At 31.1% G+C, this 20,119-nt stretch overlaps 1 protein-coding gene across 1 annotated transcript in view; it reads left to right on the top strand.

Annotated features, from left to right (window-relative positions):
* LRP1B (LDL receptor related protein 1B) overlaps window positions 1–20,119 on the top strand; it is a 1,919,366-nt gene that overhangs the window by 1,116,880 nt on the left and 782,367 nt on the right. The window contains exons 12-15 of the mRNA XM_090279551.1: window positions 1,150–1,330; window positions 7,217–7,436; window positions 9,924–10,113; window positions 15,766–15,888. Coding sequence (XP_090135677.1) covers window positions 1,150–1,330; window positions 7,217–7,436; window positions 9,924–10,113; window positions 15,766–15,888 — 714 coding nt within the window. The remainder of the gene's footprint in view (window positions 1–1,149; window positions 1,331–7,216; window positions 7,437–9,923; window positions 10,114–15,765; window positions 15,889–20,119) is intronic.

The following is a 20,119-nucleotide window of genomic DNA, read 5'->3' as shown; positions in this document are numbered from 1 at the left end:
AGTTAGATCAAATCACATGTTGTATTAGTCATTTTGAGTCAGGGCACATACTGATTAGCAGAAAAGGTCACAAGAGGACATTTTATTTTTTTCCAAAGTCAGGGGGGCTGTGATTAAAGAATATAATAGCAAATATGTATTGTATCTGCTTGTGAGGGCATGCCGATTCTCAGTAGTGAGAATGCACAGCTCTATCTCTAAAGCAACACTACCTCTTGGTTTGTCCAGTAAATTCCAGTTCTCTACCTCATACCCAGGACAAAGAGGCTTCCTTGTTTTTGAAAGAAGAGAAGGAGTTCACAGTAATTTCTCATGCAATAAAGGAATGGAAATACCATTACGATGTTGTAGAAAGGTTGGAGAACAGTTTACAAAATGGCATAAAGCCTGGGCAGGACCCCCATAGGAACAGTGCAGTTTTAAAGATCTCTACATTGAGGATTATCTGACTTGGTCTTTTATCTCCGTTTTACCGTTTGCTGTGTGATAACAGAGTATAAATCTTCACTTTAAAGTGTTACAGTTTTCCCTTCTGTAAAGTGTTTGAATTAGATTAACTCATAAGGTTATATATTTATAATATCCCCTTGAATTATTACTACCCATATCTTATAGAAACCTGCAATAGTGTCCTTTTAAAAACAAGTCTAGAATATATAGACATATTTCAGTGTTATTTGCAGTTCATTGCTCATATATTTCTATGATGAAAGCCTGTTCTGGGCTTTCAAAGGCTTGCTACTGCTGAACCCACATATTTCTTGGTAAGAGGACATTCATATTATTTTGATTACTCAAGTTAAATACTGTAAGTTTTAACACACTTTTGAAACATATTTCCTGAAATGTCTACATCAACTCTATTTTTGTTCTGAGAACTTATCTTTCACCCTTTTTGTTCTCATCATTTATATTTTCTTTTTTTCTGAAGTTTACTGTTTCAAATAAAATATATTGAAAAAGGGTCTGTCATTCACATAAAGTGACATTCAAAATAAAATTGAAAAATATTCCCTGGAATGATAGTACTTGCAAAAAACCACACTATGAAGAATTTATTTAATTTTTAATTTAACTTTTTATTAAGTAGAACATAAGCAGTAGACATTACAGGAAATTTTGTTCTTTTCTTTTTATTGTTTTTTACAGATCTGGATAATGTGGAAGGCATTGCTGTGGACTGGATTGGAAATAACCTTTACTGGACAAATGACGGCTATAGGAAAACCATTAATGTGGCCAGGCTGGAAAAGGCTTCTCAGAGCCGGAAGACTCTTTTAGAGGGAGAAATGTCTCATCCCAGAGGGATTGTTGTGGATCCTGTTAATGGGTATGAAATATTTCATCAGCTTTATATAAGATAAATTATATTAATTTTTTTACATAGTTCATAGTAAATGTTTTATTTAAATCTATGCATGAATATACATACAAGTGATCTAACTGGAGAACATTACTTATTTAGTGATTTTCTCTTCTGGAGAATATGCTAAATAAATATGTTGAACTGAAATAAACAAATTATTTGTATAAAAGATACATTTACTCGATTTATTCAGACAAGCACCATAATTCTCCATTTTAGACAACCTGACAAGATAAATAATCAATTATATCAGAGAATCAGTTTAACTTTATAAAACCTATTGAAATTTAATGTATTCAAAAATAATCAAAACAAGCATGTGAATTTGTAATAAAGTGAAACCCACACATGGGAAGAAATAGCCAAGTTTTCTGTACATTTAATGTGGGCCAGATATATTGTTGGATACGTTAATATGCTCCTCTTGTTTAACCCTCACAATGGTTCTTTGAATTGGTTGCTAACTTCATCATTATTTTACAAAGAAGAAATTGGTAACCGACTTACAAAAACTCTTCAATTATTAAGAGATTGGATAGACATTTAAACCATACCTGCCTGTTTCCAAGACCGTACTCGTAGGTACTATACTCTGCTACTTTTTACTAGTCTAGGCTGGTAAATCACATAATTTTAGACATAACCATATTTTTCATATAGTGACATCATTTTATAGTACATGCTACTTGTTTTAGGATGGAATATTTTGTTCAATTCATATGAGTATCTCTTCCTTTTATTTTTATTCAAACATATTAACTAAACACAAATAATACTGTGCATATTGAACTATTGAAAAAGTTTAAGAATTCCTAATAGAATCTCAGAATTAATTGAATAGATTATATATTTAACATGTACAGCTGCTGTATGTGGTTTTTATCCCCTCCATGGCTTACATTTCATTGTTTAAAAACAACATCACAAAATGAATATTCTTCATAGCTTACTACATATATACAAAAAATGCTTATTTGAATAGGAAGAATGTGACTCCCTTATCTGCTGAGATCACCGCTTGCCTTTCCTAGAATAATTTATGTTGAGGATTGAATTAGGATGCTTCTTCCCAAGCTGACACCAAAGTAGTGAATGGGCTCATTGTGGTTTTAAGACAATTATAAAGTAATATCAGTGATTTTATGTGTTGATTCTACAATTACCTGCTCTATTCCCAGACTTTTAAACCAAGTCATTTAACTGCCCTTTAAACCAAACCAACATTGATTTGGGGAGAAAAATATTTATTTCACACTAATTCTAGTTGAAGCAAGGTGTTTTAAATGTGTTTTGAAATAGCATCTTCATTCTCAGTACTCTGTAAGAGACAAATATTTTATCATAGAGTTACAGGGTCTTTGTGGTGCTCAGGCAGATAACACAAATATGGAGGTCATAGAATCATATGATATGGAAGGACAATTGAGTTCACTAGTTTCATCTCTCTCTTCAAATTCAGGAATCCCTTTATACACTTCCCTAGTAGGCAGGCATTCAACTTACATTTGAAACTTATAGCATCTAGTTAGTTTATACTATTTGAAGAAAAGTATGAGTGATATGACTTTTTTTTTATTAGGGCGATAGCTGCATCCCTGTAATTACTGCCTTATAAATGACCCTATATTTACTTGTCGTGCTACAAAGAATGACTGCAATATTTCTTCCATCCTGCATGTTTTCAGATATGTGCATCAAGCTGTAAAACAGTTACATAGGTGCATGAATATATGTGTGTGTATGCATGTCTTTTTCCCTAGGAATATACTATGGCCAGAGTATACTTGCACCAGTTATATAGTGGTTAACAAAATGGGCATTGCCTTAACCTTCATGAAGCATCTTGTGTTATCTGCAAGATTAGAAGTGGGGATATAGAGCAATAAATAAGTACCAAACGAGCAGTTAACGTAATTTCTATAGAACAAAGTGGTAAAGGAAAACAAAAAAGGTTAACATGATGGAAACTAATGATAAAACCTATTTAAATAGATTTGCTGAAAGGTCTTTTAAAGGAGGTATCATGTAAGTTGGGACTAAATTATAGAGAAAGAATCAGACAGGGAGAATAAGGGAAAGAGTATTTTAGATCAAGAAAATGGAGCATTTGAAGATCTTAAGTTAGTCAGGGATTGAGTGTCAGAGAAACTAAACGAAAACAATGGGGTTAGAATTCAGATAACAATGGGGAAAACAACTGAGATGCTATTGGAAAGGAAAGCAGGCCCTCGTACGCTATGATGAGAGCTTTGCACTGTGTTCTCAGAGCAGGGCTAAAATAGAAAAGTAATACAATCATATTTGTGTTAAAAATACTAATCTTACTATTCTGTGAAGAATGGATAGGAAGACAGTAGAAATAGACATGGAACTATGTGAATTTACTTATCCAAATAATTGACTCAAATACATTTTTTCTTTTTTTTAATTATATGTTTTAATTTAATCTTTATTGTATGTCTGACTAGAATATATTTTTTTAAAAATGAGGAAGAAAGTTTAGTTCTCAAATTCTACTTGAAATAGTATAACTTTAAGCAAAACATTTCAAGAAAAAAATATTTACTTTTTTCTACCATAAACCTATTTTTATCTGTACATAGAGGAAATCAGTGATTGCTTGTTAACAAAAATATGACTTATTTCAGAGATGTACTTTATCAATAACTTCATAAACAATTACAGAGTCAGTAAAAAACATTTATTTTTGATTAAAGCATATTTTTTATTAACTACTATATAGATCAATAGACAATAATTGTCCTCTGGATACACATACACAAAATTACCTATAAAATAAATGATATACATGCTTTTCAGAAATTAGTGAGGTTTTTCATACAGAATTGAGCTTTAGTGGCTGAATAGATTTCCCAAATTTACAGAGTTGGTCCCAGGGGCTTGGGGTGTGGAGTCATAGGATAGTCACTGTTTTGAAGGGACAGTGACGGTAATTGTTTAGAGGAAGGGAAGTCAGTGCCAATTCTGAGGTGAGATGGTGTCCTTAGAGCAGAGGGTATGTGAGGGAACATAGTAGGAGATGAAACTATAAAGTAGCAAACATTTTCAACACTATGATTAAAAGTTTGGATTTATTTTGCTGACAAAAGAGTAACTGAAAGGTTTTGAAGATAAAAGTCACATATTCCATTCATGATTCAGGAAGACAGTGATAGCAGTGTGACAGGGATGTGGGAACTAACCCATTAGGCATTCCATTTGAAAAGGGGTGAAAAACCAAGCATAGCATTTGTAATAGGAACAGAAAGGTGGGGACTGAGACTGGAAGAATCGGATTGCAGGCCTCAATAACTATTGAAATGGGGTTAAAGCCAAGGAGGAATCAACAGGGATGGCACTCTTCCTAAGCCGATCAATGCACATTTCATAATTTATATCAATAACTTAAAAACATACCTTACCAGCTCTCACTTCTCAAAATATTGTCTATACAATCTATGCTTACTTCTCAAAATATTGTCTATACAATCTATGTCCAAAGCTGCGTGCATATTTCCCCCCAAAGAGGATCTTGTGCATCCATGTCTCAGTTAATAGCTAACAGATAGATATTATGTCAGTAACCAAATCAATTTTTTCAACAGTAAAATGTATTTTACATCCATGACAGAGAAAGTCTTAAGAATGTAAATACTTCTAAGATTGACCACCAGGTAATACAATTTAATTTGGTGACATGGTTAATGTCAACAAAGTCAAAGTTAGTGTTGCAGGTACAAATATGAAGAAAAAAAGAATCCTTGCCTTTAATTATTTTGATTTTTAACTGGAATTATCAGATATGCAGCACCATTAAATGCCATGCAAGGCATAAATTCAATAAATACTATAATGCAACCAAAAAACGTCACTAAGAAACAGAGTCTATTTTGACACAGAGACGAAGGATAAACTTAATACATTTTATTTGAACAGGCTATAAAAATTAGAAATACATTTTTTCTTTCTTTATTAGCAGAAGGCTAGGTTAACATAATTTTGAATTGATAGCTACCGAATTTCTACCTATAAAAAGATTTATATTTGTTCCTGCTTATTTTATAAGTTATATTTTCTATTTTCTCTATTTAAGAATTTTCAAATTTGGTATTGATTATAAGGCTTTTACAACATAACTTCTAATTAGATAGTGAAGTGGGTAGATGATGATAAAATGTAGTCTCAGATCGGTATCTCTTATTTAAATGATTCTCTTTTATTTTGCATGAATAAAATATCAGTAATAGATCATATCACAAAAAACATTTATTCAAATATAAAACAATACAAAGTATATTTAGAATATACAGAATTATTCCTCATGTGCACATGTGTTCGAGTTAGAGTCACCAAACAAACAAACAAAAAGTGTTACTATGTTCAAAAGAAAAACTAGAGGAAAAGATAAGTGCATTTTAAAATGTTGTAAATTAGCAGCAAGAATAAAAGCACATTGATTAACTGTATTTAAGATTATAGGAAAGTTTGAACAGAAAAAATTTGCACATTTCCCTTTTACATAGTTGATTTATGTAGTTTAAATCTATTAAAACAAATAGAATGACTCTTCTGTTTATTCCTAATTTGTTCCAATAATAAAACCACTCGAAGAACACACAGGATACAAGATAAGTGTATTGTCATATTTATTCCTAGGATTAAAACATATTTTGACTTAATAAAATTCATCAATTTCAATATACTTCTTCAGGTCTAAAAGGTTTATCAACATAATTGCAAACTTTTAAGAAAAATCTTTTAAAAAGCTTCCTTGGCATGAAATTATGGATGGTGTGTTTCAGCCTCAGTTTTCCCAAATTCGCCTGCTTGGATCACTGTAGGATTTTTAGTCATAGATAGAGATTTTTCTGAGATTACCTCAGAAATTCTTCAGGGTCCACAAAATGTGAAGGTGGAAAATCTAATAAAGGCATTTCTAGGGTAAGCAGCTTAAGAAAGCTTTGGCACTTTATAAAGTTGTTTATGAGGTGAATGAATTAAAACCTACACTTTAATTAATAACTCAGGCATTTTCACATGACTCCAAAACAATAGAAATGGAGGGTTTTAACCTTATTCATGAGGGAATTGCAGCATTAGCTCAAGGCCTCCTCTCCCACTGTATAGCTTACACAAAATGATTTGTTATTAAAGGCAGGTGCTTTTGTTTGAGATGGAAATTAAAGCTCAAAATCTTAAGGTCAGTCATGCTGTTAAATAAACTCGTGTGCAGCTAAATCATCTTCTGTGGGTTTTGGGGTAATAATAAGCAGCAATAAAGTATAGATAATTTGCATCAGGAAGACAAATTAGACTTGGCCAGAAAAAAAAAAAAAGCAGTATGATTGTACCTTTTAGATCAAAGACAATTCAATTGCCTGTCTTAAAAAATAATAACTCATCTGAGATTAAATAAACTTAACTAGATCATTAACTGTTCTATGAGTTCTCATGTCAACCTGCTTTTTTAATAACATAATTGATTACACATTTTATGAAATGAACAACATTTAAAAATACTTAGTAATGCCTCAAAAACAATTGTCCAAACTTGGTATCAATGCCAAAGAAAATCAATATTGGCACTTACTGTTAGCTTAATTAATCACTGAGGCCAAAAATTGGCGTAGTGGGTTTTCTTTATTGTGTCCAAAGGAACGGGCTTCTCTGAACATATCTTCACTTCCCTTGATACTTCACAGCTGCCTCCTCCCTTTGGCAGATATCATCTAGATAGGATAAAATCAGAATGTAATTAGATTTTATGAAGGTGCCAAATCTGAAGAAGTGCCCCTCTCTACAGAGGCTGATTGAAATAACACGTGTATGCTCTCCTTTGTACTGTCTTAGTTGGATGTATTGGACAGACTGGGAGGAAGATGAAATAGATGACAGCGTGGGAAGGATTGAGAAGGCCTGGATGGATGGCTTCAATCGGCAAATTTTTGTGACTTCAAAGATGCTGTGGCCAAACGGTTTAACTCTGGACTTTCACACCAACACCTTATACTGGTGTGATGCTTATTATGACCATATTGAAAAAGTGTTTTTGAATGGAACTCACAGGAAGGTAAAAACAAACTCTGCTGGTTTTAACCCACTGGCTTCTTTTTTCCTGGACCGTTGTTGTGTTGTATTAAGAGTTCTTTCAAGCTTATTTGTACACCTGCGAGGTGGCTGCTAGTGGGTGGTCCATGGAGGCTGAGCATTAAGTGGTGCAACTGGCGCTGCGTGTCGGAGAACAAGCCCTGCTCACTGCGCTGTGTCACATTCGTGACTTTTTTTAAAGCAGCTCTCAGGATATCAGAGTTGTTTTACAATGCAGCTTTTCTACATTATTGATGAGTTGCTATGACCAAGCAACCCAACTCTGTTAAAATATCTTCAATATTTGCAGCTGAAATTTACCTATATATTATGAAAAATTAATTGTAATGCATTTATTTGAATAAAGAACTTCATGACATCGAACTTGAAACACAAGAATAAACTAAACTTCAAGCCTTTTGGTATGAATAGATATCAAATTCTTCTTGCCTCTTTTGGTTGAATTATTGCAGAGTGAGTCTGAAATTCTCAGATAAATTGAGGATGTAGTTGACTCTGACACAGCCAGTGTTGAAAAAACATCACCTCTATATTTTATCTTATAATTATTTAGACAAATATGGCATGATGAACTAACTTTAACTATTTAGTTAAATAATGAAAAAGTAGAATATTCAAAATTGCCAAAGTGCTTTCTTTTATACTATACTTTCTCCTCCTCCTCCTCCTTCCTCTCTCTTTTTTTGAAAGAAAAACTGCACAATTGGCTAAGCCTATTCATCATGAATTCTGTTTGAGAATTAAATACAATACTAACCAGTCAATACTATTTCATTCATTGATTCACTCTAACAGTACTTTAAATATTTTTTCCAAATGAGTAAAATTCATTGGCATTTAACCTAATGTCACATACTTCACAGGTGCTAAATAAATACCTATGAATCCTTTGAAGATGTTGACATATACACAATATACACATTTTAATGGGCAGCATGTTTTAACTCACATGGAGGTGAGAAAATTAAGAATTTAAAAAAATAATCTCATTCAATATATAAAAATTTGTTATGAAAATTTCAGATTAAAGGAGAAAAATTTGAATTTCTAATCCTATATTATTTGAATAACTTCCTCAGTTCTCTATTATTAAATAAAGTGAGTACAAAATGCTTTTTTATATTGTATACAATCCATTTTATACATGGTGAAAAATGAAAAAATATTATCATTATTGGAGGTATAATATTACTCCTTTTTTTTCTACAACCCTACATGTGAAACATGGCTTGAAACACAATTGCTCCATTTAAACAACAAATACATAAAACTGTAATGTAAATAATATACCAAGATAATCAGAACTGAAATTAGCCAGTAAACTTTATCTCTTTACTATTAGTAAATTTTTCTAAGTCAAAATTAAAATATTTATCTTCCTCCCTGTCTTCTCCTATTTAATGTGCATTTGCCCAATTAAATAAGAAGATCTTTTTCACTCCCAAAGTCTTGATACCATGTACCGGGTTGTATCCTTTGGCCATTAGATGAGCAATATTACACTATACAAGGGAGAACACAAAAACAACCAGAATTATCTTCTGGAGGGCAAGCCCCTTTTGGTATAGGCTTCCTCTAATAGGTGAGTGTTCTATAAACTCATCTGTATCAGTGTACTAGCTGGCATTGTTGCAAGAGGGTGCATTTGGGTTCAGTGAATTTTTCTTGAAGACTTTTTCAACCTATTTGCCCATTTCATGATGGGTAATTTACGAGCATACCTGCCCACACCCCACTGAGTATTCAGCAGCTTTTGACCAAAAATGGCATGACCCTCCTACCCCATGCTCCCTATTTATCTGATTTTTCCCAGAACAACTACTTTTTTGTTTCCATGAGGGGAAAAAAGTGCTCAAAGGGAAATGTTTGGCCAATGTGGAAGAGGTAAAACAAAAAATGGAAGAAGCCCTAAAAGGCATCAAAATTGATGAGGTTAAAAACTGTTTTGAGCAGTGGAAAAAAGTCTTGATAGGTGTATTACATCAAGTTGAGAGTACTTTGAAGGTGATTGTAGTTTAAACATGTAAGAACTAATACAAAAATTTTAATAAATAAATTCTGGGTTTCATTGGGTTGCCCCCTCATACATGATGATACTAATTACTGAGATTGATTTCTATCCTAGGATATGATTCTGGAATATTACAAAGAATAGACACAGCAAATTCACTTTAACATTTTGATTTCTTGACCATATGTGTAAAGCCAAATATGAGAGATTTAAATGAGTTTAATTTAAATGGTCTCCTTGAATAACAAGTGCTAGAAACAGAAAAAAAAATATGCTCACATTGTGAAATCCATTTTTCAAATATGCTGAAAAAAATATGAGTTAAGGTATTAGGGAGATCACTATCTGTTATACTTATCTGAATACCATTTTAATTAATATTTAGTTTTGTTTCTAAAGGTCCGTTCTGAATTTTCACAATGTGTTTATATTTTACAGATTGTTTACAGTGGGAAAGAGTTGAACCATCCTTTTGGACTGTCACATCATGGGAATTATGTGTTCTGGACTGATTATATGAATGGTTCCATTTTTCAACTAGATTTGGTAATGAATGAGGTGACATTACTGAGGCGTGAAAGACCACCCCTGTTTGGACTTCAGATATATGATCCACGAAAACAACAAGGTATTAAAAACCAGATAAAATTGCTTCTGAGTTTCACGTAAAACAAAATTCACAGTACTTGCAAAAAGGTTTTATTTGATAGTGTTGCTGAAATCTTATGTTAAAGATGTCTAGTCACACAAAAGTCAATCAAATGTTGGGAATTCTATATGAGTAAAGTTCAAGGTTTTCTCCAAATATTTCCTTTTTGATGTAATTTTGCTGAAGTCTGTTAAAGTAAATATATATATGCATATATATTTTAATGTTTTTATAGTTCAACTATTGTGAGCAGTTAGAAAAACTTTGGGAACAGAATATTGTGAGAACATATTTAAAAATATATAAGAAAATTGCATTTTTAACAGTATCTTAGTATATTTTATCTGATTAGTTTTGGGTATATTTAAATAATATTTAATTAATTTAGAAAATATAAAAGTAAAATAATCTACCATGATATTCATGTCTTATTAAAATAAAAAGTATTCTATGTTTTAACTATATGATTTATTAATATTTATTTAGGCCACCCACAAATAACATGACTTAGAACTTAGGAATTAAGCAAAGAAAATTATGTACTAGATATTTTGTTATGAATATAAAGACATTGTTCCTTCTTTAATGGAGATATTTTTATGGGCATTTAATTAGTAAAATTATATCCTGAGTTTTTCAATGCACAGTTGTCAATAGGAAGTTATCCATCAACAAGAGATTTTTTAAGATATGTCATATTTCAGCTAAAAGAGAATTATTAAAAGTAAACTGTCTCAATCAAGAACTTCATTTTATCTACTGTTATTAAAATCGCCTTATTAGGATACAAATGTAATTTTATAAAATCATGGAAGTACATGAAATGGGAAATATATAAGTTTTAGTAGTGAGTAAAAGCTAAAACTATCTTTAAAACTAAAAATGACAATTTTGAAATGGCATGAGCTATAGTTATGAACAAAATTAAGACTAGATCACATGATAATATTTTCTGTTACATTCACATCAATCCTGCCCCCCTCACCACCACCATTGCCATTTGTCTACACTAAACTGGAGGCAAGAATACAAACAGGAACAACCCTTCTCATGTCCTGTGCTATCTTATTCTCAGGGTTGTTTTTCTCTGTAATTCCATATTCATTAGTTTCCTGGATTTTATTAAAACAATCAGTATACAATCACATTTCCTATTTTCATTGTCTTTAGAAGTTGTTCATTTTGAATGTCATTGCTAAACTCTCTGTAGTCAAATTGCATGATGTTTTCACAATCTTCACTTTCTTTAAAAAGTTCATCAATTAAATGCAACACATGGGATGATAAATGTCCCAGCTTACTCTAAAATGGACTTTTGCTTAAATCAATATCCTGACACATTTTCCTTAAAGTTTGGACACATCATAAAAAGTTAACAAAGAGGACAAATGCTTTCTTCATAACATTTCTATAAAGAATAAATAACTTTTGTTATATAAAAATAAGACTTAGAACAGTACCTGTATTTGATAGTAATTAATTTGGCTTTATCATTTCTGAATCTGAAGGCATATATTTGTAAGTTTCCTTGCATATAAGCATTTAAAAATAAATATTCAAAACAGTGATGGATCACAATCATGTACATAAGTGCATGCCTCTGATAGCAATATGAGGGTTGTATTCCAACATTCATGAAGAATATATTTGGTGTTTCAGACAGTATCATTGACATTTAATTGTTTAGTGCTATCCCTCGGATAGACAATGTTTTTTTAAGTATTTTAAAAATTTTGTAATTAAAATGAAAATGTGTCCCTGATTATTAAAGTTTTTATACAGCTTTTGTTGTAGAAATCATTATGCACTGTCTTAGTGATAGAATGTGTTTGGCTAAATTGATTGACTACTTTTTATTAATTTAATTTCATTCAATTAGTTTCCGATTTCTAACCAGGCTAAGCATGTACTTGAATCTTTTGAACAGACAATACAATATGGAAAGGATGCCTGAACAATATCTTTTTTACTCAGTCAATAGACATTGAAATTGGACAGCCTACTTAGGATTTAAATTTTTATTGCATTTTATTACATTGATCTAAATAGCTAGATTATGAAGCAAAATGCAGTCAGATGTTTAAATACAGACATGTTATCTTACCATGTTGTAACTTTCTCTCAGTGTGTCTCTGTATCTTTGGAACATCAGATATTAACAAATATATAGAAACATATAATTAGTGGCACATAAACTTTGGTTATATGCTGTCATGTTAACTATTTTTTCTAAGGATAAAATAGTTGCAAGTTAATAGAAAACCAAATCCTTAAGTAGTACATATCACTATTCTTCGAATGGAATAAGCTAGTCTCTTATAGCCTTGTAGTTTTTCTTCCTTTCTCTCATTTCTTTCTCTATGAGAGATGAGGGTATATGACATCATTTGTATATGTAGTACATATAGACTACATTTATTTTTATGTAATATTTGTTCATATGTTTATGGATATATATACATATATAATACATGTATGATAGATAATATAAATACACAAATACGCACACACATACTACCCAACAGATTTATCATAAAAAAATTCATGAATGCAATTAATGTAATATCTAAACTCTTTCAGACTTGGTGTCAGAAAATTAGCTAATTTGACCTCCGCATATTAAAAAAAAAAAAAAAAGAAAGCTCATCAGATATTTTGGTAACATACCAGCTTATTTCAGGAAGGTTGATATATAACCATGCTGAAGAGAAAGCTACCTTTAGGAATGAATTCCACATATATTTTTTTTAATGCTACTGTTGTTTCTTCTGATTTAATTGATAAGGTTTCTTTATTTTTCATTTGCATTAAATATTTAGAACAATTTTTGTAACCCTCTCCTGAAAATACTCATATAAAGTACAGCAGTTGTCTAAAACTAATACTTTTACTTTTCTATTCTTCAGGTTCAGAAGCATACTTTTATTTTCTTCCACGTGTTATAAAGAATGAGATAATCAAAACTACAATATTTTATTATTTAATTAATTTATTTATTTTTAGAGTAGGGAGAGGGAGGGAGAGAGAAGTAGAGAAACATTAATTGGTTACCTGACCTGACCAAGAATCGAACTAGTGACCTTTCAGCTTAGAGGCCATCATTCAGTCCACTGAGCCACACCAACCCAGGATGACTACATTTTAAAAAGGGTTGATGAGCAGTACCATGAATCAAATGGAAATTAATAGGTTAGCTTCTATGCCAAATATATGAAATAGGTTCACAAATAAATTAACTGTAATTCTAACTACCAGGAATAATTTAAACATTTTATTTGAATCTTATGAAAGGCACCCTGAATTCTGGCTTCTATAAAAGATAAGCAAAGAGAAATTTATATTTTAAAAAGTTTTTAATATAAAATTTATCAGTGATAAATGTACAATAACTAAAGAAAACACATGTTCCTTTCTTTCTGCAAATAAGATAAAAAACTATATTTATTATAAAAATTGAATTAAATGGATATTAAAGTAATAGTCATGAGATTAATGCATAATGGATTTTAATAATGATATGCATTGATATGTTTATAAACTCTTTCACTGATATTTATATATACAAATTTTAATTCAATTTGCAGTTATTTAATCATATTTTCAAGTTAATATTTTTACATGAAAAATTTTGTAAGGTACTGGAAATGTAATACAATCTATCCCATGAGTTCTTGATAATATGTTCAAGTAATAACTTAAAAAATATTCTAGGCTACCATTAAAATTTTAAAAATCTAAGAAATTTTAATAGAGATATTAAATTATTTAAATTAATTTAGATTTTTGATTTCTATTATGAAAAAACAAATACTAATTCTTCTCTTTTAGTATGTAGTATTCACAGAAGAGGAATTATTTAAAAGTTGAAATAATGATAATTTATTTCTAATTACTGAAATTATATATTCAATAAGACTGGTGTGAGTCATGCTATTAAATTAAATAATTTGATATTTGGCATATACTTTTTATGTGAAAATATGTTCTAAAATATTGGTTTTAATACTTTCTTATTTCTTACTGTTTTAATTTTTTCATAAATTTCTCAAAGTATTTTGAATTAATTCTAATTTTATAGAATCTAAATGTAACAAAAATATTGAATATCATTTTAATTCTGTACATAATGCACATAACATAGATAGAACACCTGAACATTGTATGAAGTATTACATTTTTATTTTATGGTCATTGAATAAAGGCACTATACTGGAAGCTGTTTCAAATTTTTTGCAATTGCAGTAGGAAAAAGCCTGAACTAAGTTTAATCATTCTCCTACTTTAGAAATTGTGCCATAGCTTAAATTATTAGCTTTCTTGGCTTTTTAGTGCATTTTTACATTTTTTATAAACATGAAAAATGTAATTTGCTTCTCAGAATAATGAAAATAAATACTTTTATATCTTTGGTTATTTACTCCTATCTTTGAATATATAATGATTGATAAGCTATGGGGATGAGTTGAACATTGCAATATTTATTCCACATAGCAACACTTCAAATATTTTTAACTAATTTCTTAACAATCTCTACATAGCACATCCAGCCCCTTAGACTCACAGTGTAATAATCTAGTATGTCACTTTAGTCACAGTATTGGCATTTAACTGTCAGTACAGTTTTAGTGATTATATTATTTTATTGCATGTCTCTGAATAATTAAAGCTCTTTATTTTTCATGTGTGAGTAAGATCTTCTGGTATTATCAAAATGTTATTTATCGATATATTAAAAAATGCAACATAGTGTGAAGTAACCTTGGCATTTACACTGGGCATTGGATTGCTAGTGTTGCAGAATTCTTTGTAACTATTCTACAGCTGTGTAACTTAAGAGAATGTACTTTCCTCCTTGCTTTTCCAACTTTTAAGAATAATTACATCAAAATGATGATTGTCTAAGGTTACTTACTCTTACCTACACCTTTAAAAACATCGTCTCCAGCCTCTTCAAAATTTTGCCTCAGTTGTATCTAAATCTCCAAGGGTGTCTTCCATATGTGCATGAATGTGGACATTTGGATTTCCCTGGTGCCTGCTTTATTGATGTCTGTCGGCCTCTGGGACAACGCTTCCCCTGTGTTGCTCTGCAGTCTCCCATCACCAGCAAGGCTGTACAGATAGCCTGCATTCCTAGGGTTCTTCAGTGCATGACATGCAATGTGCCCCTTTCTCAGGAGGGAACAATATCCCACTCCTTTCCTCAAGCTTGTTTACTTTCTGTTCACTTGAGATGCAAAGCCAGGCTCCAAGTGTTGGTGGTCTGCTTCCAAAAAAACTCAGACTTCTTAACCTGGGAAACTCTCCTAGACAGGTGCCATCTCTTGTCTCTGTTTCCCCTCCCCTTGCTGCGTACCTGCACACAGATCGTTGTCTCCTACAACCAGTATGCAAATTCTTCTCATCTACCAGCACATCATATATTTTCATACATTTCTGAATTTCAGTAGAAGTCCTGACTATGTTAATTAATTCATTAAGGAGTTACATGTTAAAGAGTATGTAATATATATATATATATATATATATATATATGTACATGTTTATGCCTACATACATCTCCTAGAAATAACAGGCTAACTTTGAACAGAATCAGAATTCTCTGAAACATGTCATTCACTCCTATTGCAGGTGACAATATGTGTCGAGTAAATAACGGGGGCTGTAGTACACTGTGCTTGGCCATTCCAGGAGGCCGAGTGTGTGCTTGTGCTGATAATCAGCTTTTAGATGAAAATGGAACAACTTGCACATGTAAGTTTCTTTTCTTCTTACACTCATTGTTCATATGCATCTTTTTAAGACCAGAAGTAGATGAAATCAAAGGAATTGAAATCAAATTTGGGAAGAGAAATTCAGATGAGTAGTTAGGTATAATCCCTTTTAGACTACAAATTATTAATTTCTAAGGTACAGATGGAGAATGACAGTCATGAAGTTTTGCAGAGTATCCTTCCACTGCTGCATATAGTTTAGTAAAATAATAGACATAAGTATATGCCACAGGAGAAAATAGTTTATGAACTATTTAGAGAACCTCAACATCAATAGTTTAACTTAAAATGTGTAGTTGTTGGTTACGTAGATGATAGGTTGATGCATAACATAGGCCTCAATTTTCTTTGAAAGCTTTGTAAACTAAGTTATCTAGATTTGGTGGTCAAGGACATAGAAGAAGGGCAAAGAGACTTATAAGGAATTTCTAAACTATCAAAATATTGAGTTAACTGTATTGATTGATCTGGATTAAGGTAAATATTAGCTTTTGCTGACCTTCCTCAGTTTACTCATTTTGTTAATGGAATGTGACTCCTTTGAAATTTGTTCTCTCTAACCATATTATGTCCCTTAAGAACAATAACAGCGATGATCCTCTGCATATGTTGAGTACTATGTAAATGATTCTCCAATGGTTTAATCTTGAATTCTCTATTACTCATGATTCTCCAAAGAGACAGAACCAATAGGATATATGGACTAACAAGTCCTAGTATCTGCAGTCAGCAAGCGGGAATCTCAGGTGAACCAGTGGTGTAGCTCTAATATGAATTCAGGTAGAATTGAGACCCAGGATATCAATGTTTCAGTTTGAGTCTGAGGGCAAGCAGAAAAAAAGAAAAAGAAAGAAAACAAACAATGTCCCAGTTCAAGTCAAACTGGAAGAATTTCTCTTTACTTATCAGGCCTTTGAGTGGATGGGGACCCCCATATCTGGAAGGGTGATGTGCTTTAACTTAGTCTGTTGATTCAAGTGTTAACCTCATCTAAAACCTTCTCTCAGAAACGCCAAGGACAATATTTGCCCAAATGGCTGGGTATTCTATTGCCTAGTCAAGTCTCACATAACATTAACCATCTCAAGTTATTAAATACATGACATATATTTTTTCCATAAGTTATAATAATTGTCTCTGGGGAAGCAAAAGGAGAAATGAGTGTAATCATGAAGACTTTGGCTTATCTGTAAATCCTCTTTTCTTCTGAACAAGAAAAAATGTGGATAAAGGATTTCTTAAATCTGATTTAAAATGTAGTGACATATGAAAAATATTTTTTTTAAAGTAAAGTGAGAAAATCTACCCAGAATGCCACTATTCAGCAATAAACTACTAAAACATTTTGATATGATTCCTTATAATTATATATCTCTGGAAGTTATTATTTTTCTACTACTAATAATAATGGCAGGTACATTTATTGAATTCTTATACTGGATGTGGCATTTTGTAATATATTTTTTATGATTCTCATCAGTTCTGAAATTAATCACATAAGGAAGATGAAATTACTATTTTATTTTATGGTTTAGAATTTAGACTTAAGATTAACAAATTTTCAAAGTTTACCTGATTAGTAAATGGAATATTGGGAATTTAGATCACAAGTTATTTCACTTTGGAGACCAAACTCTTAATTATTAGTATTTTAAATTTTGGATCATATGACAGAGCAATTTATTTTGTCTTTATTTTTACTTAACATGAGCATAAGCATCTTATTATATTTTTTATTGCTTATGCTATTACAGTTGCTCCAGCTTTTTCTCTCTTTTCCCACTGTAAACTTGATTTTTAATGACTGATATTTAAATTGTTTATCTTTTTTCTACTTGATGTTTTGTATTATTTGATACAATATTATAAGCTATTATATGTTTGATGCTGTTTATGATTCTGTCTATATTTTACCATATACTCCATAATCAATGTGTTACATCTTCTTTAAGCATTTGAAACAATACTATTGTTTCACATTCTCTATTATTTTTAGTTGTAACTGCTTGAGATGAACACTTGAGTTTCCTTTATACTATTCTATTCATCTTCCTCAATTTCAATCCTTGTTTTAATTTAGGATTTCTGACATGGAATATTATTTTTAATTATCAAATATCAGATCTCTTTATAGAAATATTTTGACATTCATAGTCATTGATTAATTTTACAATATTTTTTTTAGACTTGGATCAGTGCTCCACTGGTTGTATTGCATAGTACTTAACTTTTAGTTCCGCATTGTTTATTTGTTAATTTTCACTGTTGTGTATGATAAACGAAGTGTATATCGAAGTGACTTCTTCAAAGAGTATTAAGAGTATACACTGTGGCGTTCTGTGTATCCAAATACACTCTCTTGCATTTACATGTGAATAGCCATTCTTTTTGATATCAGTTCTTGGCTAAGCAAAAAATTTCTTCAAAATGCTGGAAATATTTTTTTAATTACATTCTTGGATAATATACTTCAGAGCACAAATATGAATTTTATTACTCTGCACAAAGTTTTGTTCCATTATTAGTAGGACTTTTTTTAACTTGCCCATAAGGCTATTCCTGTAGAAAATAATTCTGAGTCACTAGATTGTTTTCCTTCCTTTGTTCTGTGGTATTGTTTACAATTCCTATTTGTTGTTGTTTATTTATTTTCAGAAGAGATTTATCAAGATCCATAATATGACAATAGACCAGGATTAAACATTGCTTTGAACAACATAAAGTCTGTCCAGGTGCCTGCTAGGATAAATTTTATCTTAATTTTTCAGATAAAAATTATGGCTTATGTGTACATTTCTTAGTTTATTTTTTTTACTGTTGACTAAAGATTCATATATAGTTAGTTTTCAGGTATAAAATGAGATTATTTACTATCTCAGATGAAGGACAATGACATTTTGAACTGATGAATTTTACACACACACACACACACACACTCAGAATAATGTTTGTGGACCTCTATCAGGTCTCATCCTGCCTTTGCTCTACACACAGGCTTTCTCTCAAGGATTAAAGGTAGCACTGTAAGTGTCTCCTCTTTTTGTAGGTCTACACCTTACACTCAGTACTACAACAGCGAAGGAGCTCTCTTCCTACATGAAGACAGATAAGCATATTTAATTTCTAGTGGCATAACTTACAGCGGTTTCTCATTGAATATTTAAATCTAGTCCTATTGATTTTGCAAAATTCCCTTAAGATAATGGCAGTAGAATGATCAAGACACTGAATTATCAGGGTCTTTTGAGTTTTTACTCTTCATCATTGTTTTCATACTGAGAAGTTGGAGGGGATGTATATACATCAGTTACTATTATCTAGATGGCTTTTTAAGCTTGAAATTTTCTATTTCTTTTATTTTATTTTATTTTTTATTTATTTTTATTTTTATATTTCTTTAATTTTAATTTTGTGAATCAATTATCTGGATCATTGGCCTCCATATTATATTCCTTACATTCTTATGCACCATTAAAAACTTATGGATTCCTTATGGGTTGGCATATTTATAGCTGCATTGAACTTTTATATAAAAATATGTTGATCACTGGTTATTTCTGTATAAATAACCCAATGTAATCAAAGGGGATAGAAAGAAAATCATGTCATCTATACTTGCTACACTAAACAATGTTAAATTAAAAAAAAAACAGGTGAGTTATTATTTAAGAATTTTTTACATGTGCCTGTTAAAAATTCTACTGTCTTTAATATGGCATGCAACTTCTCTAGATTTCTTTCAAACATATTAACAAAAATCCAAAGAACAAATACAATAAACAACTTTTGTGAATAACTCAGTATTTTATGTAAATTATTCCAGTTCCTATTCATTTAATTGTAAAGGTTTGAAAAGTATATGTTAGTCTTAGTTTTCAGATGAGGAAATTAAAGTGCAAAAGGACTACAAATAGAGTTCATGGTTGCAGACTATAGTGTAAAACGATCATCAGTGTATTACTAACCTCTCATTAATGCCAATTCTTCTGGGTTTCTGATTTAGTTCAGCTAGCTTATAGTTTTGTGAACTGGCCCCAACTGGATTAACTCTGTAATCTGAGCCAACAGGTATAATAAAAATACATATTACAACCTTTGAGATATGATCATCTTAGTTTTGGTCATCCTCATTGAATTGACATCAAGTGAATGCAAACCCATTGACAGATGGTCCGGCCAGAATTAAACACTGCTGGTTGTTTCTCAATAAA

The sequence above is a fragment of the Furipterus horrens genome, unplaced genomic scaffold, assembly GCF_987537825.1.
Source record: "Furipterus horrens unplaced genomic scaffold, mFurHor1.1.pri manual_scaffold_1, whole genome shotgun sequence".
Lineage (NCBI taxonomy): Eukaryota > Metazoa > Chordata > Mammalia > Chiroptera > Furipteridae > Furipterus > Furipterus horrens.
Note: the sequence above shows the minus strand (reverse complement) of the source record. Positions and strands in the feature narration are given on the sequence as shown.